This window comes from Convolutriloba macropyga, chromosome 13 (genome assembly GCF_964194025.1).
Source record: "Convolutriloba macropyga chromosome 13, txConMacr16.3, whole genome shotgun sequence".
Lineage (NCBI taxonomy): Eukaryota > Metazoa > Xenacoelomorpha > Acoela > Convolutidae > Convolutriloba > Convolutriloba macropyga.
In genome coordinates, this window is record NC_134480.1 from 14,645,030 (window position 1) to 14,667,261 (window position 22,232).

A 22,232-nucleotide genomic window follows, 5' to 3' on the forward strand; every position below is an offset into this window, starting at 1 on the left:
CCAAAGTTTTTCATATTCAATTCCATTTTAAAATTGCACCCCGGAATACTGAATTATTTTGAGTGGTACTGAAAACAAAAAGGTTGTCAAATGATGAGTAGTTTTGAGATTTGAGCAAAGCTTATGATTGAGGTTGCAGATATTTAATAAGTCACAAGCGAAATTTAGCAATTATATTAGTTGGGGAAATGCATTTATCAAAAGTTTGTAGGAAAAGAAGCATTTTCCGCAGTTTCAGAAGGGGAGAAACTGACTGAATTGGAGTCGTTCATAAGAAAGATGGCTGTAAAATAATAATGCTTATTGACACATGTTCAGACCAATGATCTTTTGGATTATTGACCCTGAATCAGGCTGTGTAGAAGCTTATCCTGCGAAAATATAGATTCTCAGAAACAGTCGTAGTATAGTTTAAAATTGTGAGCGTCAGAAAACCTGAAAGAGTAGTTCAAACTGTGAAGAGAGACTTCAAGTACCGACACGTAACCTCAGCCTGTATTGTGGTGCGTTCAATAAAAAGACACCTGAAACATTGGGCTACTTTTCAAAAACGCACGGCAATACTTACAGCCCGCCTCACCAATCAGTTGACCCACCCCTTCCAATGCTTGCATCTCTGAGCCCCAGCTGGGTATTACCGCAGCCAACCGCTCTAGTCGTTTGAGAGCAACTCGCGTTAGACGGTTATGACTTCTTTTTTGAGTCATTGAGTGGATAAAAAACCGACCGATAGAGAACCGACAACAACATCGAGCCCCAAATGTCTACTATTCGAAATTTTCTGGAAAGCAGACTTCAGGTTCTCCAATAAAAAGGCTCGCAACAGCTGAATTAGCCAAGTTCGCTGGAAAAAAACTATGCACAGAAGAATGAAGTGTCAAGATCCTCCATCGGAGAAAAATGCACGGTTCTGTTGCTTCGAAACTCCACCACCCCCGCAATTGAGGATAGAGCGATACAATTACGATCCCTAGTAGTATAGAGGGATCTTAAAGTGAATGTTAGACTATTACTCGGTATCAAATGAAAACATACGATGTCCTCATCCGAAATGGACACAGTCTACTGTTTTAAACCTACTCAATAGGTAATGAAACACGTTTTACCGAAGAAAAAATTATGTACAACTCCAAAAAGACTTTGCAAATACTGCCCGGAATTCGGCCAGTAAAATCAACTTGTGTTCAAGAAGCGGACCTAAACAGCACCCTAATGAGCCCATTACTGCCGTAATGAAATTTCAATAGCTGCAGAAGATAAGGATGAGTTGGGGAAATGCATTTATCAAAAGTTTGTAGGAAAAGAAGCATTTTCCACAGTTTCAGAAGGGGAGAAACTGACTGAATTGGAGTCATTCATAGCTTATTGACACATGTTCAGACCAATGATCTTTTGGATTATTGACCCTGAATCAGGCTGTGTAGAAGCTTATCCTGCGAAAATATAGATTCTCAGAAACAGTCGTAGTATAGTTTAAAATTGTGAGCGTCAGAAAACCTGAAAGAGTAGTTCAAACTGTGAAGAGAGACTTCAAGTACCGACACGTAACCTCAGCCTGTATTGTGGTGCGTTCAACAAAAAGACACCTGAAACATCGGACTACTTTTCAAGAACGCACGGCAATACTTACAGAACGAGGGCAATACGAATGCTGAACCTATCTGAATCGCCGAAGACTTCCAGCTATAGCGAACTTCGACTAATGCACTAATGCGACTCCATTTTGCTTAAAACGAAAGATATAACATGGGCGGCTCTAGCAACTTTGGGCAGTATCTGAACACTTTATCATCTCCACCCGAAAACCTTAAACTGTTGAAAAGTTTCAACTCTAGAAGAGAACAACATAAGAACTCAATCACATGTGCATGAAATAACACCAGGAAAGCTCTTGATTTAGCTAATGTAGCCGAGTTTTTTTTTACCCTGCTGCCTTTATTAAATTGAAAACTATCGATTTGAACTAGTGTATGCTGTCTTTTTCTTTTTGAGTTTTTCAAGTTTTTTTTATTTGCAATTGATTTTATTTAACATATGGCACTCAGGTTTTGCTAGCTTCTGTTTTTACAAATTTTTAACAAAACTCTTTTTCTGCAAATTTTTGTAGGGGTTAGTTTTGGTAACATACAATTTTTTGCGTTTGCATTTTGTTCTGCCTCTTTAGTCTTCTTGATTAATTTCGATTTGGTTAATTTTTTGGTCATATTTTAGTTTTATCGCGTTCATTATAATTTAATGCGACAAATAATGTTTAAAGTTAAAGCGACACAGTTGGTTTCTGTTTTCAATTAATTATTTTTTTATATTGGCAAATAGCGTTTCGATTAACAGAACTTACGGAAATTAATGAACTTACAGAACTTACCGAAAGTTTTGTGACAAATTTTGGCCATGTCTTGCAGTATTCAAATTTTTCTTCAAATAAAATTTCGAGAGCCTAACATGGCCTAAATTTTGCTGCTAATGTACTTTGATGTTTTCTATTGCGTACAAAAAATTAAGCTTGTTTTATTTGAGTAATATAATTTTATAGTTCAGTTGGTTTTATGGGCTATCTTCATTTTTGACTGTTTTTTTTTAGTAGTCACTTTAGTAATTCTCTAGATAATTCTATCACGAAGACGACTCTCCGAGTCGTTTTCGGAGTTCTTCTGGGTATGGTTTTAATTTGCTTTAACTTTTGATCACGTTTTTAATAGCCGCACAGCGATAGCTGAGGCTATTATTGGCCTTCTCTTGGTTTTTTTTTTATTTCGTCGTCATGATTTTTGTTACGACCATATGACGTCACAGCCACTTTTTGTTCATTCGTTCATGCAATTTCAACTGAATTGCATGTGTGACGTCATTTTTCGCTCTTAGTGGAGCGAGTTTTTTTGTTCATGCGCGTGATTAAATTTTTGGTCACACTTGACTTACCTCACTCTCAAAAATGACTTCCTCAATTTGAAATTGACTTTTATTTACTTTAATTCAAAGAGATAAGGTCAGATGGGTGTGTGTCACTCTAAATGAAGGTTATTCGAGATCAGCTAATAGAGGCAGCAATAACTTATACAGATTTTTAATCAAAATATAACAGATCAGCCTTCAATGAAAAGACGAAATTTCTTGGTCTGTCTTTTTTACTGTTTTTTTTTTGGACTGCCGATCTACGAATCAATTGCGGCTATTTTCTGGCAATCTGCCAGCTATGTTTCGTTTTGATCAAAACAAAAACTGGATGAACATATAAAGCCCGGTCATTAATTAGAATTAGTATTATGCTTAATAGCCTTCAGTTTAGAGGCTGAATTAAGTGTAATGTTAAAATCTAACCGAATATGCAGAATTTACACACCAAATAAAAACACTTGGACTCTTAGAAAATTTTTGTCAATTTCTCTTAATTTTCTTTTTCTATTTCAATCCCAATGTGCGTCAAGCGGATCTACGGCGGCTATTTAGGGCAATTTGCCGGCCATGTTCTGATTTTGTTTACTTCTATTACTAATTAGCTTAAAATCAAATAAAAGTGAACGCTGTATTGATCCTGGTTATGCGTTAAGAACAACATAAGCAAGTTGAGTAAAAATATGTATTGTAAATGGAAAGTTGTAATTGAGATTGTTCTGCAAGATCAGACTTTTCCTTATCACTTCTTCTATTTGTTTTTGAGTGAACTTTATCTTTGCAGAAGATGACACCAGTTCTTTTATGTATATAAAGTTGCTATTGTGAAGTTGAACTCCGTTTTAACGTGAAAAGCTGGAATAAGACCGTCAAGTCAGCGTCTTTTTAAAATAATTTCTTACCATGTCAAATTTGCATGCTGTAAAATTGATGGCCTTCAGAGAAACATGTAGTGGCAGCTTATATCAAAGAGTTTTAATTGTTTGGTGCTTAAATAGATGGTGTTTACATTTTAATTTCACTTTTGCGTTATTAGACTAAATAGTCTGCTTGCTGACAGGCTAAAATATTGGGTGTGTTTTAGCTATTTTGTCACATTGGGTATTTCGTGGCATTGGGGGTGTTTGGATACTGACACCAATTATACCAGTTGACAATATATCTTTCCTGTGTTTCTGCTTTAAGATGAAACTATTTAATGCAGTTACTCAAATAGGACAACTTTCTTGGAAAATACTAATAATATTGCAACTTTCTCTAGATGGAGGAGGCGGTGGTGGTGGCGGAAACTTCAGCGAGGGAGATTGGTGGTGTGACCGGTGTAGCGTGAACAACTTCGCCCGCAGGACAGACTGCTTCAAATGCCACGGACCTAAAGACGAAATTGTGGGCAGTGGAGGCGGTGGTGGTGGAGGAGGAGGATTTAGAGGTAAAATTGCTTCCTAGAGTATAGATTTAATTTTTTGTCGTACTGAGAGAAATTGTTTTGATCGTCATCAGCTCGCTTGAAATCAGTTTAAGGGTTAGAAAAGGATCTTTTATATCCTCGGATTTTAAACAAGTGATGAATTATGGTGGCTCAGTTTGGCGAAATAGTATATTAAGAAAATTAACTGAGCAAATTTGTGCTATAAGGTCGAGGCGGCGGAGGTGGTCCGGGAGGTGGACGAGGTAGAGGGGGTGGTGATCGAGGTCCACCTGGTCACATGCAGAACCCAGGTGACTGGAACTGTCCTCGTCCAGACTGCAACAACCTCAATTTTGCTAAGAGAATGGAGTGCAACAGATGCAAAGAACCCAGACCTCCGGGATCCGGAGGTGACGGTGGTGGTGGTGGTCGAGGAGGATTTGGTGGATTTAGAGGCGGTGGTGGACGTGGAGGTATGTTCAAGTCATTTATGAATTGAAATCGTGCATCCCGTACTACTGTTTCATCAACTAGCTGTTCCATCAGTTAGCTGCTTGGGTCATTTTTGACGCGGCTGACTAAAATTTGTTTGGCACTTCTTGAGCTAAAGTTTCCTCCCAGATATTGCTCTATATAACAAGTACATAGACGAGAATGTAAAGCTTAGCTGTTCATGCTACGTCAAATAAATGTAAACATATGCAGTTTTTTTTCACTGAGATTTTTTTGTCCTCCTAAATTATTCGTTTTGCGACAAAGTGTAATTATGCTACGGTGTTATTTCAGACTTCGGTGGTCGCGGAGGTGGTGGATTCGGCAGAGGTGGAGGTGGAAGAGGAGGACCTCCAAGAGGAGGTGGAGGTGGATTTTCTCGAGACGGAGGGTATCGCAGAGACAGTGACAGAGACCACGGAGGAAGATCGGGTGATGACAGAGGCGGAGACAAACGGTTGGTGGAAATTGAACGTGTATGCTTAAGTGTGGTTTTGTCTAACTGATTTTTAATAGCCGCCCTCATCTTCTCAGCCGGCTATTATAGCGCTCCTATTTTTTTTACTTCGTCGAATAAAAAAATGTTTCGCTTTACCTCATTTTGCCGCCTTTTCAACATTTTGCGTGAAATCTTTTTGACTTCTCTAGGCTAGTTTCTCTCTTCTCTCATTCTGCTAAAAGTGATTTTGAACATCAGTTGCTCAGCAAAGCAATTCAAAATGAACAGTCAGTATAAAAAATTGAAGTCAGAAATAGAAACGGGATAAACCCATAAAGCCCAATTTTAGATGCCCGCTATTTGAACGTCGTTCCTATAAGTATTAGTTACCTCTCTCTAATGCTGATTGTTATTGATAGTAGCTTCTGTAGCCTCTCTCTAAGAAACAGAAGTATGTTCAACTACGAAATGCCATCAAAATAAATCGGACTTAAAAAAATGTTTTTGTACGAAAATCTTTTTTTTCAATATCTTCTGTTATTTCAATCCCAGTCATGCTTATTGGAATCAACGGCGGCTATTTTCCGGCAATCTGCCGGGTATGTTCAGAGGTTTTATATCCTATTTTGAAAAAAAAACTCTGATCTTCCCTTTTGAAGTGTTTAAATTCCTACATACATTTAAATGGTTAGAATGATCAACGTGAGTTGTTGCTCCCAAACGAAGATTGTAGCATTTTTTTCTTGGGTCTCTTTGGTATTTGTAGGAAAATTTTTTTGTGATCGATTTTTTGTCTGACCGATTTGCCTTTTTGTCCTCGAAAACGGGATATGCTGGTAAACAGGAGGGCATTGAATTGGTCTGTAGTAGTTCATAGAGCAGCGAGGCAAAAATAATGGCATAGAGTGCTATTGTGAAAATTTTGTCAGTTGCGGCAGCTGTTCTTAGTTGTCTTTTACATTTTTTGGAAAGGTCCCGAATTTTAAAAACAAAACGGTTTATATATCTTGCAGAATGTTTTGAGTTCTTACTCTACAAGCGATTTTGATAGGCTCTAACTATCCCAACCTCTTCTCAACCCAATGAAGGCCTCACCCTAGCCTTAAGCTAGCTATAAAATAGCGAATCCCTTGCTGTTAGTTTGAGTGCGCCTCGTCCGAAGTTGGTCGGTTGTGTTTGATTTTAGAGAACAGCTGATAACTTATTTTGAGCTCGAGAGCAGCTGGCTATTTCTTTAATTGCTCTCAAACGAAGTTTGAAGCAATCATATTGGTCCTTTGTCTTTTTAATGCGATTTTTTTGTTGACTGATTTTTTGTCTGACCTTTTAACTTTTCGTCCTCAAAAATGTGATAAAAGTTAAAGCCCGAAGCACTGAAGCATAAATTGCTGAGCACCTCTTAGAATTCTACTAGTTTTTAATTGAGCAATTCACCGATGCTGCTGAGAGCGCATAAAATTATGGAGCAAAGATCAGTTTTTGGCTGGTTTAGACCCATCTACGCCCCTACTGTCCTACCACTCCCCCTCCCCCCTCGTTAGCCCCTAAAGCCGCTTGCTCGCCTCTTGAGACCTCACTCAACCCGCTCCCTCCGCCAGTCCCGCTTCACCTCCTTAATGCACACTAATTCTAGAGTCCTTAAGCGCAACCTGGCTACCAACGCTAACCTCTCGCCGGTCGTTTGAGATCAAATCACCCGACGTTAGTCCGTTATGTTTTTCACTTTCAGAGATTGTTTAAGTTATGAAGATAGAAACCTTCCCCCGGGAAAGTCGGTTTTTGCGTTTGGGAGGTCCTGTGTTACCAATCTTGAAATTTCGGTTCCCCATGTTTTTGCGCTTGAGTTCCCTTAATTTCAAACTTTTTTGACATGTCAGATTGTCTACTGCAACAAAGTCAGATTGTCTACTGCAACAAATTCATATAAATTAAGTGCTAATTATTTGTTAGAAAAATCCATTTAAACCAGTTGAAATTTTTTTAAACCAATATTAAGTGTCAGTAGCGTTGGAGAAGCAATTGCAACTACGCTCAATTGACAACTTATTTAAGGCAAATTAAAATCTGTTCTGAAAACTTCTTGTGTTTTACAGAAGCATTGGCTAAAGAATAGTTGGTTGGAATCAAGAACTGGGCTTACTTCGAAGTAGTTTCGTCTGCATAGACCCAACTTTCTCAATAAACCCTACAATAAGATGCAGACTATCTGTTTAATAGTCCTCAAGTGGCGGTGATTATTTTAATCCTTTAGGTCTTTTTATTTGATCTACATTCCTTGTTGATCACTGTTTGCAGACCCACTGTCCTTTGTGTTTTCTCATGCAGAGAAACGTGATAAATTTGTAAATCGCAAGGATAATTAGATAATGATCAGAGTCGTACGATCGCTAAGTATATGTAGAGCTGTAGAGAGGTTCATCCCGTGATGGTAATTAATTGATCTCAAACGATGTTCGCCCAATTATTATAAACGTGTCGGTGTTTTCATGCAAATTTTTTGCTGAACCATTTTGACTTTTCGGGTTACTTTTACGCCCTTGAGCTGTTCGTTTTGAGTAATATAAATTGCTCTCTCATTTACGATTTTAATCCACGGATCTCAAGTGGCGGAAGTTCACACTCAAAGTCAAATTTGCAGATTGAATGCAGGAAGATAATTGCTTTTAAGGCTGTTCTGTTTATTTTTGAGCATATGATTGATGTTGCTGGACAGATACCAAATATTAATTTTTAGGCTCGAGTTAGTTAGGTTAAGTTTTTGTATTGTCATTCAGGACTTGTTATGCTATGCTTTTTTTACATCGTCGAACAAAAATTTGTTTCTCCTCACCTTTATTCACAGCTTGTTCAACAGTTATCGTGAAATCTTTTGACTTCTTTAGGCTAGTTTCACTGTTCTTTTATTCTTATCAAAGTGCTCTTAATCAGCAGTTCCTCGGCAAAATAATCTTGAATCTATAGATTCAGTGTTGAAATACGAAATCAAAAACAGAAAGCGTGATAAACGCATATAGCCCAATTTTAGATGACCGTTACTTGATTCTTATAAGTTGTTCTTAAAAGTCTTATTTGCGGTCTCTTATGATTCTTGATATCGATACTAGCCCTTCTATACTCCCATTAAGAGTATATCCAACTACCGAAATTATATGCAGTTCAAGAATGTTTCCCCATTATAGCCTCCAAACATTTAGGTTAGGACATTGTGGCATAATTGCCGCCATTATGGCATAATTACCGTAATGTGAAGAGGATATTCATTCTATGATCGTTATGCGGGGGGTCTGTAATGGGAAAAACCTTGTTTTTTTTGTAAAAAATTGATTTTTCATTTCCTTTTTAATAGCCGCCCTCATCTTCTCAGCCGGCTATTATAGCGCTCCTATTTTTTTTTTTTTTACTTCGTCGAATAAAAAAATGTTTCGCTTTACCTCATTTTGCCGCTTTTTCAACATTTTGCGTGAAATCTTTTTGACTTCTCTAGGCTAGTTTCTCTCTTCTCTCATTCTGCTAAGAGTGATTTTGAACATCAGTTGCTCAGCAGAGCAATTCAAAATGAACAGAGTCAGTATAAAAAATTGAAGTCAGAAGTAGAAACGGGATAAACCCATAAAGCCCAATTTTAGATGCCCGCTATTTGAACATCGTTCCTATAAGTCTTAGTTACCATCTCTAATGCTTATTGGTATTGATAGTAACCCTGTAGCCTCTCTCTAAGAAATAGAAGTATGCTCAAATACGAAATAAATATAATCCATCGAAATAAATCGGACTTAAAAAATGTTTTTGTACAAAAATCTTTTTTTTTTCAATACCTTCTATTCTTTCAATCCCAATCATGCTTATTGGAATCAACGGCGGCTATTTTCCGGCAATCTGCCGGGTATGTTCTTGAATCCCAGTCGGGGTTATGGGAATCAGTGGCTGCTTTTTCATCAATATGCGGGGTGGTACTACATGCTTTCTCTAACCAATGATCTGCTGCAATTAGACTGTGATAAACCTGTGCCATTGTCAGGTTCCTTCCTTCATTATTTTTGTCATAAGTGGCCAGGAAAGCGCATTTTCAAAGAACGTTTTGCACCTAAATTGTAATATGCTAGCGTTTTTAATTTGCAGCACTGTCTTTGTCAAACCCCCTCTTAATGTACCCCTTTTTCTACTCATTTTATCCCTCTCTTTAGTTATCGTGAACTATCCTCCAGAAACCCCAGCTAGATGCTGACGAAGTCAAACGCTTGCCTGTTGTTTGAGAGCAATTTGTGTGCCATATAAATGGCTTAAACTGTAATACTGTGAAGAAAACCTAGAACTTCTCGTAAACCTCTGTTGTAACCTGAAATGAATGACGGAATTTTTTAAAAGTAAAGTGTGTCCAATTTAATCTTTGTGGGGTAATGGAAGACTTTTTTTGTAACATTTAAAAATTTTTGTTTCAGATCTCGTTGATGGAGATGCATAGATGAACACTGCTGATATGGATTGACAATTACCTTTTTGGCGATAATTTAGAAACGGGCGCCTTTTATTTTCTTTTTGTTACGGAGCTTTTAATGCAATATAAATTAATACGAGTATGATTAAACGTATTTATGATAATTGAAGTTGCAATTATATGTGAAGTTGATAGTACAAAAATTTTGATGTCACAAAACGAACGCGGAATGATTTAGCATGTAATTCCATCCGATGGCCAAATCTGCGTAATTTATGAATAATTATTTCAAACCATATTTTAAGCTCCTGTGACAACTTTATTATCTGTTCTTGAATTGATGTTCTTTCTTGTAATTATGCGATTAATAACCTTTTGTTACATACTTTTTTTCTGAAGAAGCAGTTTCTGAAGTTTTAGAGGCGAACAAACAGAATGAGTTTTTTAACCGTTCAGAGGAGTCCTCCAGGTTTAAAATTCTTGTGAACTTTCGGCATTTAACGGTAATTTTGTTCACTCTTAGCACAATTTTTGATTCGTTTTTGATGTTTTTTGCCCAATTATGTCAGTGCTAGCAACAAAACCGCGCGACCCAATAGCGAGGTTGTTAGTATTATTGTCAATTTTACTATCGAAAGGATTTGGATATTGTAAAGCCATTTTTCACCTTTTTATAATTTTTTATGTCAACGAGAAGGCAATTTAAGCTGTGATTTTGGTTACGCAAGAATAGTAAAGGAGGCAAAGCTTAAAATTTGTTCAGACTGCTTTGAAAGTGGACGTTTTGTTTGAACAATTTTCCGGATTTTAGAGATATTTTCTTTCAACGGGAGACAATTTGGCTGCTGTTTTTGCGGTTCTTCTTTATAATTTCTGCAATTACTTTTAAAGGTGCACAGATGCGTTTCTTTGAATTTTCACGGCTCTGTCGTCTCATCTGGTTTTCATAAAGTGTTCTTGACTGTTTATTAGTTTTAATGGTTTTGTGGTAGCTGTTGTCGTCTTGTCACTTAGTTTTAAATAAAGATGGCTTCATTGACGGTGTGAAAGGTATGACTAAACCTATTTAATGTTTTATTTGAACAGCTTATTTCTTTTATTTCACATTGTATCGCAATTTTTTTCTGTAATTTTTGAGTGCTTGCTGCTTTGTTCTTTTTGATGTCTGATTCTTTAAGTTTCATTATTAAGAGGACAATTGGAAAGTTGAGTTTTTCAATTTTGCCTCCATTTGTTGTCATTTGTGTTTTATCATTAGTTTTCATAAATGAAGGTTACGGTTGTTTTTTCTAGGACCTATCAGCGAATGTTATGTTGTTTAGGGTCAATAGTTAATGCTTCTATGACTTCTAAATGGGTTGTCCGCGAAATTATTAGCTGAATCTTTAATTTTGCTTTCATTTTTTGCTTGTATATTAATCTCTCATTACTGACATCTTCATCCAAGCTGCTTTCTGGTGAAATCAAATGATGCTGTTCTTTTTTTTGACATTTCAAAATTTTTTGACTTTGGTATTGGTTTTTTTAATTAAGTAATTGAGGTTTGACTTTTGAGGTTTTTGTCAGTGTTCATTTTTTGGGTTCCTTTTATTATAATTATTAGCAGATTTTTGTAATATAGTATTATTCAACATAATACAAGCAAGTTGTTGGTGTATATTTAACATTGTTTTTCGGAGATTTTTCTTTGTCTGGATTTTCTGTTTCTTTTGGCGTTTTGTTTTTCCCTCATAGATTTTCCTCACCATCAAAGGCCGAGGTTGCCATAAGGATATTGAAAATTGCTTTTTGGCTCCTTCGATTTCATTTCAGCAGGATCTGTTGTATATTTTTCAAGTTAGTTTTTTCTCGATTTTAATTCCAACCATCAGAGCACGTGTTAAGAATTAAAAGGGCGACCCTTTCAGTAAATTCCGAACACTCTGCTGCTGAATTTGTTTTTGTTGTGACATGATGTTTTGGTTTTTGCCGATCGGTTGGTAAGTTTCACGGGTGCATATCAATCTTATTTGAGAAGGCAAATCTAAAACTAAATAGTGGTTAGCCAATCTGGATAATCATAGTCTTGGTTTTTTGAAGGATTGTGTTAGGTTTCGTTCGAGGGTCGAAGTTCAATTCAGAATCTTACGTTTTTATTTACAAAATGAAGTTTCTAGTTGCCGAAATTGTTTTTATGCTTGAGAATTTGTATAAGTGTTGATTTCTTATGCAACTAAATATGAAGTGTGTAACTAGGGTTTTTCATCCTATTGAAAGAAACAATAACCAAACTAATAGTAACCTAATTGGTATATATGTCTGTTCTATTTTTAGAATGCATCAATTGTTAAATTATAATGCATGATCTACCTTTTTTATGATTTACCCTTTTTCATATCTGCTTGATTTGGTAGATATTTAAGCCAAAAATTTGGATGAGCGGGGTGGAACACCAAGTTCAAGGCACATTCAAGTACGAACGCACGAGCCTTCTCGCTAGATTTGTAAAAATATTTCTCAGTCCAAATGATGTCAAATTTTTGATTATAGCTGCGAAGCTGTAAGCTGAGCGAAGCTATATTGCGGTGCTCTTGGTTTTTTTTGTTTCGTCGTCTGACGCTCTTTTTTCGTTTTACATTTGTTCACACAGCAAAGCTGAAAAAGTCAAATTTTCTGAATGACTTCTTCCTCTCACTAACGGCATTTGCGCGCGTGACGTCATTTCTCACTCGCTTTAGCAAAAGTTTTTAGGTTATTTGCGTGATTAGATTTTGATCATACGTGACTTACCTCACTCAATAAAATGACTTTTGCACTTTAAAACTTAAGTTTAGTTTCAATTGGCTTAAGGTCAAAGGAACTCATTTGTGTAGTAAAGGTCCCTAATAAGAGGCTTCTGCGGAATGAATTTTAACAAGCTTTATTAATTTATCGCTGAATGTTTTTTACCTAGTTTTTTGAGCGGCGTCGATTTTTTTTTCCAATTTAGATCTGTATCTGTTTCTATCTCTATTATATGGCACGCAGGTCTATTCTTTCGCAGCTATTCCGGCAATCTGCCGGCTATGTTTTTTAATTAGAAGGTGATGAAAACAGCATGCGTTACCGTTTTTTGTAATATTGCCATCTCTAACTTTAACTACCCGTCATGAAGTGCTTGAGATTGTTGATTTTCAAAGATATTATCGGTCCTGTTCATCTTTGGCTTATAGGTTTTTTTTATAGTATTGACATTATAATATTAACATTTCCGCAATTTTTGCGAGGGCGGTGCATGAGATATCTTAATTAATCGAGTGTCTCGAATAGTTATTGAACTGATTTATGATTCGTTTAAGCAATTAAATGTTTCCTCAGTGTCCTATACTTTTTGTCATAGCTTAAATTACACGAAATATTTCTGACTTTAATTCCAATCAGCCCTTTTTTGACAACAGCTTTTTGACTTCAATATTTTGAGATCAATATTTTTTAAGCGTCAGAATGTTTCTTAATTTGTGAAGATCGCATTAAGGTTTTAAGATTTAAAACTATCGAATATATTGGAATTTATCACGCGGTATGCTGAGTTTTGAAGAGTAAAAAGACTTAAGAAATAAGCTACTTCGGAGTGTTATCGCTTGAGGGTTTTTGTTCATGTGAACTATCGAGTTTGGGTTTGAACAAGAATGTAATTGTAGAAATCGCAGCAACAGCTGATAATAGTAAATATTGTAGTTGCAGATAGTATTGTACCTGCCTGTCGCTGTATTGATAATAATGTCGACCAATAAGAGCAAATTGAGCAAGGACAATCTGCTGAAGTCCATTGACCTGGTGCTGCAGGGATCCGAAAGCCCCAAGCGACGGTTCTTGGAAACTGTGGAGCTTCAGATTGTTCTTAAGAACTACGATCCCGCCAAGGACAAGCGGTAAGACACAGTTGCTTGACCTTCTTTTTTCAGCTTAAGTCATTTTCGATCACATATGTGTGACCCCCTTTGAGGATGAAATAACAAATGAATCCGCTGTTATAATGTATGCTGATTTTTATCAACTATTATCAAGAGCTTCCAATCATGACGCTCTACGAAACAATTTATAGCATTTTTTTTCAAATCGTGCCAGAAATGGCCTGGTATGACCTTATTTAATCAAAATGAGTTTTATCTTTGAGCATTACTGGACTGAAGTCCAGAAAAAGTTATACTTGCAATCTTATAATGGAGCAATTTTTTGTCAATAATTAGTTCAAATTTTTAAGGAGTATGGTAGAAAATCGCATTGAGCATGATTTTAATCTACGTAAAAGGAGAGTTTCAAAGTTTGAAAGTGACATCAGCTAGTAGAGAGCTTCGTTTGCTTTAGTTTCTCTGGTACCGTGAAGTTGCCTCATATCCCTCGACCCTCGTCCAAGATCTGCGTGTTGGGTGATGACGCCCACTGTGACGAGGCCAAAGCCAATGGGTTTGACTCTATGGACGTTGAGGCCATGAAGAAACTGAACAAGGACAAGAAGTTGGTGAAGAAACTGGCCAAGAGGTACCAGGCATTCGTAGCCACCGATTCAGTCATCCGACAGATCCCTCGATTGCTGGGTCCTGGGTTGAACAAAGCGGGAAAATTCCCCACCCAGGTCACTCATAATGACCAGCTAGTCAATAGGATCAATGAGGTCAGTAAATCTCTGACTTGAATCAACGTGTCGAAAATACGAAGGGTTACATTATTTCTCAAAATCGTACTCAGAAAACTGAATTAAAATGAATTCTCAACAAAATATCTCTTCAATTTATGATTAGCTTCTCTTGTTTCATCTTGCTAACATAACCAACAAATGCACATTGAATTCCTGGGGTATATCTACACATGTAATGCCGAAATAATAATCTATCGCAGAATAGCAGATTTACAGTTTTGTAGAAGAGCATAAATTAGTTTGAACGAATAGAATTGTATAGAATGAATTAAGTTGCCTGTGGATGTCAGGGCTGGCTGCTTCTGTCGGGAAGAACATGGGAAAATCTATTCCTTTATCGTATACCAAACTTGGAAGAAAATTAAAACGAATCAGTGTCAGGATGTAATCGCGTGTTAAACTAAAGCGTTTGCTTTTAGTTTAGTCTTAAATTGCGGAGTTATCATTATGGACTGTTTTTTAGGTGAAGAGCACCATCAAGTTCCAGATGAAGAAAGTTCTGGTATTGGGTGTGGCCATCGGCAATGTTTCGATGGAACAGAAACAGTTGTACGAGAACATCACTCTCGCTGTCAACTTCCTCGTTTCCCTTCTAAAGAAGAACTGGCAGAATGTCAAGTGTCTCTACATCAAGAGTTCCATGGGAAAACGACAGAGGATCTACTAAGCATGGATTCCTCTTTATTTTCAATTGGCCACCTGAAGAAACGCGACTAGAGACATACACACACCTCTGTTGTCGTTTTGTGATGAGTTTGGTTTGTTTGTCTATGATGTACTCAAATCAGTATGTCTGATACGAATCTAATTGAATTCTCACATCCCTTCGTTTCTCTTTTTCAGAGCTATTAAGGAAAAAGTTGGGATCTGTTTCATTTACGATGTTTTATCATAATCAAGTGTGGTGAACACGTTAGCCGGCGTTTTTGCATTAATATTAGTTTCTAATGCCCTTAAACAAAGTTAATAGCGACAATTATATTAGTCCTGCTGTTCTTTTTAATTGCTCCCAAGCCAAGTCTGTAGCAATTATATTAGCCGTATGGTCTTTTTAATGCAATTTTTCGCTTGACCGATTTTTCATCTGACCCTTTTAACTTTTCGTCCTCAAAATCAGGATAAACAAGTAAAGCCCAGAGTGTATTAGGTGGCTGAGGAGCTCTCTTTGAGCCTTACAATTCTCTAAAAGTGCAATTCACGGACACCGTTTTGAGAAAATTTTATGGTGTAAAGGGCGGGTGTTAAACTTAATGTTTGCTCACCCCCCCCCCCCCCCCCACTCCAATATTCCTATTGTTGTTTTTGTACTGCCGGCATAACGCCAAGAGGGTAAAAGGTTGCTGAGCAGTTCTGATTGAGCTTAGAGTCTTCCTAGTCTCTACGTATGCTATTCAACAATGACTGAAGGGACATAAATTCATGGTGTGAAGGGTGGTTCTTCGAGTTTGATCCAAAAGTAGCCTCCATAAACGCAATATTTTTTTAATTGCTCTCTCTCTCTCTCTCTCAAGAATTTAGTAGCAAAAAATGGGCTCGGTAATGTGCGAGCTCAGGTAGTGCGTGGAGGACTCTCATTCCCAATGTTCACTCATTTTTTTCAACTAGAGGACAGAGCGTAAACTTTAAGGTAGTGAGAAATCTAGCAAAAATGATCACCAGGTTTTTTTTGACAAAAATGTTGCAATCATTAATCAGAGTTCTCGCAAACAGAAAAATATAAAGTTTACTAAATATACTTTTGCGTCTGCTGAGACATTTGAAGACGAGAAGATTTGATGGGTGATTGATTTCGAAACTGATTTCAAACATCAATTAGCAGCTAAGGGTATTTGACATTAACTGACTTTTGTAAGTTTTACCCGTATTCATCCAGCTCTTTCATGTTTTTTTTTATCTTAGTCGCATTAATGGAAGTTCAGTTTGGTTTTTTAATTCGGCATTAAATACTCCTTGCCTGCAGTTGATAGTTTTTGGTTTTGCTCGACCTGACCACTATGTATAGCGTAAATTGTTTGTCAATTTGTAAGTTCTGCCTGTATGTTCTTCTTTTGTTGGCTTAACGCGTCTAACTGCTCGTTGGTCCCATCGGTTTTGTAATGATGCATAAAATAGAAAAATTCAATGTTTTCAGCTTATAGTTTGTGTTGTTTATCATCTGAATAGTGTTTTCATTGAATTAAATTGAATTTTTGTTTTCCTGGTGTTATTACTATATTAATCATGTGATCTCACTAGTAGCAGGTCCCTTGGCTTATAATGAGGGACCAATCTCTTTAATAGCCGCACAGCGATAACTGGGCTATTATTAGCCTTCTTTTGTTTTTTTTTCGTCGTCAAGGTCTTTGATACTACATTTTTTACTCCTAGTGGAGCGAGTTTTTTTTGTTCATTTACGAGATGAAGTTTTTTGTCACACGTGACTTACCTCACTCTCAGAAATGCCTTCCCCACTTTGAAATTGACCTTTCTTTACTTTAATTCAAAGAGATAAGGTCAAGTGATTGTGTGTCACTCTAAATGAAGGTTTTTTGAGAGCAGCTTATAGAGGTAACAATAACTTATACAGATTATTAATCAAAATATGACATCTCAATCTTTAATGAAAAGAGTAGTTTTTTGCGGTCTGCCTTTTTACTGTTGTTTTTAAACTGCAGGTCTACTAAGCTATTGCGGCCAATTTCTGGCAATCTGCCAGCTATGTTTTATATTTGCAGTTGTTAGATTTTTTAAGAAAAATTTGACTAAGTTTTTAGTGAGTTTTTGATTTTGCACGCATTTGTTATACTGCTGTCTTTCTTTTCGCCCAATCGCTTCGATGACTGGACTAGTTAATTAGGCCTAATAAAGTGGTTTAAAGTTTCACTTGATATGATCATCACTTTGTCTCCGTAAATTATTACTATATTCGAGTTTTGACAGCTTTTGTATTTCTTTTGGCTTTATTTTCTCCTTAATGATTGATCGTGTTGGTTATGCGAATGTGAGGCGTAAGTGAACAAAACTTTTTTTTCAATTGAAAGCAATAGGGTTTTTTTCCGATTTCATTGCGTTAAGGATTTTAAACGTAGGAGCTTTTTAATTGCTCTCAAACGAGGTTTGTAGCGATCATATAGTCCTGTGGTCTTTTTGTGCAATTTTTCGCTCGGACATTTTTTTTGCCCGACACGTTTGACTTTTCTTCCTCACAAATGGTAAAGATTTGTAGCGCCTGGAGGGTATTGAGTTTCTTAGAGTCTTTCGGCTTCTTATTCTCTGCATGCGTTTCATTGAAGTTGTTTATGAGACATATATTAATGGTGTGAAGGGTTATTGTTAGAGTTTGACCCCCTCGCCCCCCTTCACTCTCCAGTTGTTCAAGAAATTCGCTCGACCTTAGTAGGTTGTGTGTGTTTTGGTACCTCTTTACTTCTTTTTTTAGCCTCGAAAATAACAAGTGCTCGTGTTGAATTATAAATAATCGTGCTACCTGTATTAGGCCTTTAACTAAAGATCTTTTGACATGGACACCATTTGTTTCGAACCATTTGTTGCGAGTAATGACGTGTTAGAGGATTTTAGAGGACAAGTTACTTGTTGCCTTTGACGCCATTTGGGGAAAAAGTTTGATTTCTATGATATATTTTTTGCGTGTATTTTTTATGCTGCTTTGACTAGCAAAGGCTGGCGTTACTCTAAAGCTATTGGTATTCAGTTTATTATTGGATTCAATTCTACGAATTGTTCTAAGACTTGTCCTTCGATTATATTTCTGAATTCTAATATTCTTAATTGATTGTCCTTCGATTTTATTTTGTCGTCAAGATTTTTGCTGTGTGAGGTGATGCTTACTTCAAAACAACTTGTGGTTATTTTTACAGTTTTTCGCTGAACTGCGTGCCTGGCATTTTTCACCCTTTATGGTGTGAGTCTTCATGCGAGGTAACAATTTTTTCCATACATAACTTGCCTCTGAAAATTATTTTTTCCTCACTCCACCTTATGTTTGCTTTAAAAAGAGTTGAGGTCAATTAGCGATATCTGATTCTAATTGAAAGTTATTTGTAGGCAGCTTTGACTGAACGCTTCAGTTAAAATCTTTCTCTTTGTTTCTTAAGTCTTTTTGTTTTTAATAGCCATCGTTATCCTCTCAATGGCTAGTTTTTAGACGCTCTCCTTTTTTCAATTCGTTTTTACCTTCAACCGCGTTTTTAATCAAGTCATGACTCTGAGGGTTGACTGTTGAGGTTTCGGATCTATTCTATTTCGGCCCCCCAGTGTTTTTTATACCCCCAGTTACAAATTATATGTTGTTATATTGCACGTTACTATGTAAGAAAATAGCACGTGCGTTTGGGGGTCATAAAAAATTTATGGTCACTAAGCTGGGGGGGGGGGGGGGGGGGATGAGAAACAGAATAGATCCAAGTTTTCCACTGAGTGAATTAAGCAATGTAGTGAAGTTTGTCAAGTCAAAAAAGCAATATCAAATGAAATGCGATAAACCGACAAAGCGCTGACAATAAGACCTATCTTAAATCAATAAGACCTAGTAGAATGAGTTATCAATGTTCATGGATTGTACTGTTCACTGGTTTTAATAGTAAGTTTGTTGTCCTGAATTTAGAATTTATTCAATTGAAGTTGTGAAATATAGTGAATGCGGTCAAGGGGAAAGAAACTGGATAAACCGATAAAGCACAGTTATGTAGTAAAATTATCCTAGGTTATCTGAATTCATTAGAGTAATTCGTAGCTGGCAATAATATTAAGCTTAATAGCCCTGCTGAGAAGCCGGATAAAAGTATAGTTGTGTGAATAAATTTGAAACTGCTCACCAAATTAGAAAACTTTGACAATTAGAAAAAATCCGGTTAATTCGGATCCTTTTTTATTTCGGTTTTAATCCTGATGGCCTCAAGGGGTCGACGTCGGCTTTTTTCGACAATCTGCTGGCTTTGTTTAATTTTTTTGAAACTAAAGTCTACGAAGTTATCGCAGCTATTTTCTGGCTATCGTTAACCTGTTTGTTGATTGCTCTCAACCGCAGTTCGTTGCGCCCATTTGGGTCCTGTTGGTCGTTTAAGTATTTTTAATCGACTTCACACCCCCACCCATGGAACGGCCGTCATTTGAGAGCATTTCGTCCGACTTTAGCCAGTTGTTTTGTTTATATCTGATGAGAAATATGATATGACTACAGTTCATGATCTTTAGAATAGGGATGTAAAAAGAGGGCAACAGCTAGCACCCAATATTGAGTCACATTAAGTTATCGTTCATGAATCGCATTCTTTAGTTTGTTATGTAGCCACCACGGTTTTTAACCTATTTCAAGTTTAAATTGCAAACAGATTACATCCAGTTTGAACACAGTCGACACGTTTAAAGATAAGTAAATGCAATGATGAATCTGAGATCATTGATCTTAGAGCAGTAATTATTAAGCGTAATTCTTGCTTCAGTTTGTTTGGATGAGCAATTATTCTTCAGAGCGCAATATGCTGTGCCGAAGTTGACGGAGGTTATATTTCAAAATGCTGTCACAAAATTTGAATTTATTCAACCGCCATTTTTGCCGTATTTGCCTTTCTCAAAGAAGACTGCTATCACAAACGCAGTCAAGGTCTTCGAAGTACTGCGAGTCAGCGTTCGACGCAGTGAGGGACGTCAAAGATGGCAGTAGTTGCATGTTCGGAGGATTCGGACTGTGTGGGATCCCTGAGAACCTTATCAATGCCCTTCGGAAGAAGGGGCCGCGAAACTTGACGGCCATCAGCAATAACTGCGGAGTTACTGATTTCGGACTGGGAATTCTTCTCATGAACAAACAAATTAAACGTATGATTGCGTCGTATGTTGGCGAGAATAAAGAATTAGAGCGGGCATTTTTAGCTGGAGAATTGGAGCTTGAGTTGAACCCACAGGGAACCCTTGCTGAACGGATCAGATCCGCGGGAGCTGGTATTCCTGCTTTTTACACACCAACTGGTTATGGCACCTTGATACAAGAAGGCGGAGCTCCGATCAAATATAAATTAGGAGGCGGAGAAGTTGAAATCGCGAGCGTACCTAAAGAATCGAAAACTTTTGACGGTAAAAACTATGTTATGGAGAAAGCTCTTAGTGCTGATTTTGCATTCATCAAAGGATACAAAGCAGATTACGCTGGAAATGTCATTTTCCGTAAGTCGACCAGAAACTTCAATTTGCCAATGGCGAAGGCTGCTAGACATACAATTGTGGAAGTTGAAGAGATAGTTGACATTGGAGCTTTACCGCCCGATTCCGTCCATTTGCCCGCTGTTTACGTTGACAAAGTTCTGAAAGGGGAGAGGTTCGAAAAACGAATTGAAAGAAAAACAGTCTCTGACCCCGAAAACGAAACTAAAGTGGCGTCATCAGATCGAGACGAACTCAGAATGCGAATTATTAAACGAGCGGCTCGAGAGTTCCAAGATGGTATGTATGCAAATTTAGGAATCGGAATCCCAGCCTTGGCCAGTAATTTTATCCCGAAAGGAATGAACGTTACATTGCATAGTGAAAATGGACTGTTAGGATCTGGACCATTTCCGGTGCCTGGAATGGAAGACGCAGACTTGATCAATGCTGCGAAGGAGACAATCACAATTCTTCCCGGAGGTTCGTATTTCTCAAGTGATGAATCTTTTGCAATGGTCAGAGGTAACCATATCCAACTAACTATGCTTGGAGCATTGCAAGTTTCACAATATGGAGACCTGGCTAACTGGATGATTCCTGGGAAAATGGTGAAGGGGATGGGCGGGGCCATGGATTTGGTGTCAGCTACCCAAGGTAGAGTTGTGATCACAATGGAGCACACGAGTAAAGGCGTCCATAAAATCCTGGATGAATGTACACTGCCATTGACAGGTAAAAATGTCGTGGACACTATCGTTACGGAGAAGTGTGTTTTCAAAGTTGACAAGGAACAGGGACTGCTTTTGAAAGAAATTTGGCCGACAATCTCAATTGAGGAAATTAAGGAAAGTACGGGATGTGATTTCCAAGTTGATAGTGACAATTTAGCCGAAATGTTGCAGTAACAAAGCTTTTATTATTATTTTTGTTCATTTTGATTCCATTTTTCTTTGGTTAATTTGGTATTCTGGTTATGTTATTTATTCTAGACCTTAGAAAAGGTATATCAATTTAAATTATTTATCTATGTTTATGCCATTAGAAGTTGACGAGCAACAAAGAAGAATAAATGATTTCGACATTGTGTTTTAAGTTGGCTCTAAATTTCAAAATGTAAAGCTGGAGCCCTTGTCTACGCCACCAAACTGCACTTATGACATTCTTCAGATTCGACAAAGAACGCAGAAGTATTTGAGTGATGAAATCATGCTTTGAATTTGAAATTTCAACTTTAAAAAATGATTTGCTTTTAGTTCGTTTTGGAAAAGTTAAGCTTGGTTTTTTTTCTCATTGTTTTTGCTCTGATCTGTTTTTTTGGTAGCAATAATTCTTTCGGTGGCGACATTCTTTTGGTAGAGAGCCTTAAGATAGAGTTTTTATGATTGTACTTCTGCTTCATCTATGCGTTTTAACTATTTTTATTAACTTTTTCTATGCATCTGGCTCTCTCCGTTGGATAAACTGAATGTCATTTTTTGGATTTTAACTTTTTTCTGTTGTTTGTGAAAACGGTGTAAAATGTCTATTTTGTAGTTTTCTGTTTTTTGAGAAGGTTATAAGTGCCTTATTTCAACTTGCTTTTGATTACGTCGTACTGATATTTTTAATTGCTCTCAAACGGTCTGATAAAGAAGCCATATCGCAAATTTTTCACTTTTATTGATTTTTAACTTATGGAGTGGTTTGCATCGGAATAATTGAAGACAAACCTCTATCGACGACAACGAGCAAGACCTAATCAAAATCGTCGCAAGTCAAGCGCAAGTTC

The 22,232-nt window shown here is 37.1% G+C and overlaps 3 protein-coding genes across 4 annotated transcripts in view; all 3 read left to right on the top strand.

The window, feature by feature from the left end:
• Positions 1 to 10,051, top strand: part of LOC142351915 (uncharacterized) — a 309,019-nt gene extending 298,968 nt beyond the window's left edge. For both annotated transcript variants that reach the window (XM_075404172.1, XM_075404173.1), the window contains exons 13-16: positions 4,154 to 4,321; positions 4,528 to 4,773; positions 5,087 to 5,249; positions 9,671 to 10,051. In XM_075404172.1, the coding sequence (XP_075260287.1) occupies positions 4,154 to 4,321; positions 4,528 to 4,773; positions 5,087 to 5,249; positions 9,671 to 9,680 (587 nt within the window). In that variant the 3' untranslated portion in view covers positions 9,681 to 10,051. The remainder of the gene's footprint in view (positions 1 to 4,153; positions 4,322 to 4,527; positions 4,774 to 5,086; positions 5,250 to 9,670) is intronic.
• A 3,290-nt stretch (positions 10,052 to 13,341) lies between these two features.
• On the top strand, positions 13,342 to 15,150 carry LOC142352036 (uncharacterized). Its single transcript, XM_075404378.1, has 3 exons — positions 13,342 to 13,556; positions 13,993 to 14,299; positions 14,787 to 15,150. The coding sequence occupies exons 1-3, from the start codon at positions 13,405 to 13,407 to the stop codon at positions 14,988 to 14,990; spliced, it is 663 nt and encodes a 220-aa protein (XP_075260493.1). The 5' UTR covers positions 13,342 to 13,404; the 3' UTR covers positions 14,991 to 15,150.
• Positions 15,151 to 19,694: 4,544 nt separating this feature from the next.
• Positions 19,695 to 21,548, top strand: LOC142351470 (succinyl-CoA:3-ketoacid coenzyme A transferase 1, mitochondrial-like). The gene has a single exon (XM_075403499.1). The coding sequence runs from the start codon at positions 19,837 to 19,839 to the stop codon at positions 21,367 to 21,369; it is 1,533 nt and encodes a 510-aa protein (XP_075259614.1). The 5' UTR covers positions 19,695 to 19,836; the 3' UTR covers positions 21,370 to 21,548.
• Positions 21,549 to 22,232: the final 684 nt, after the last annotated feature.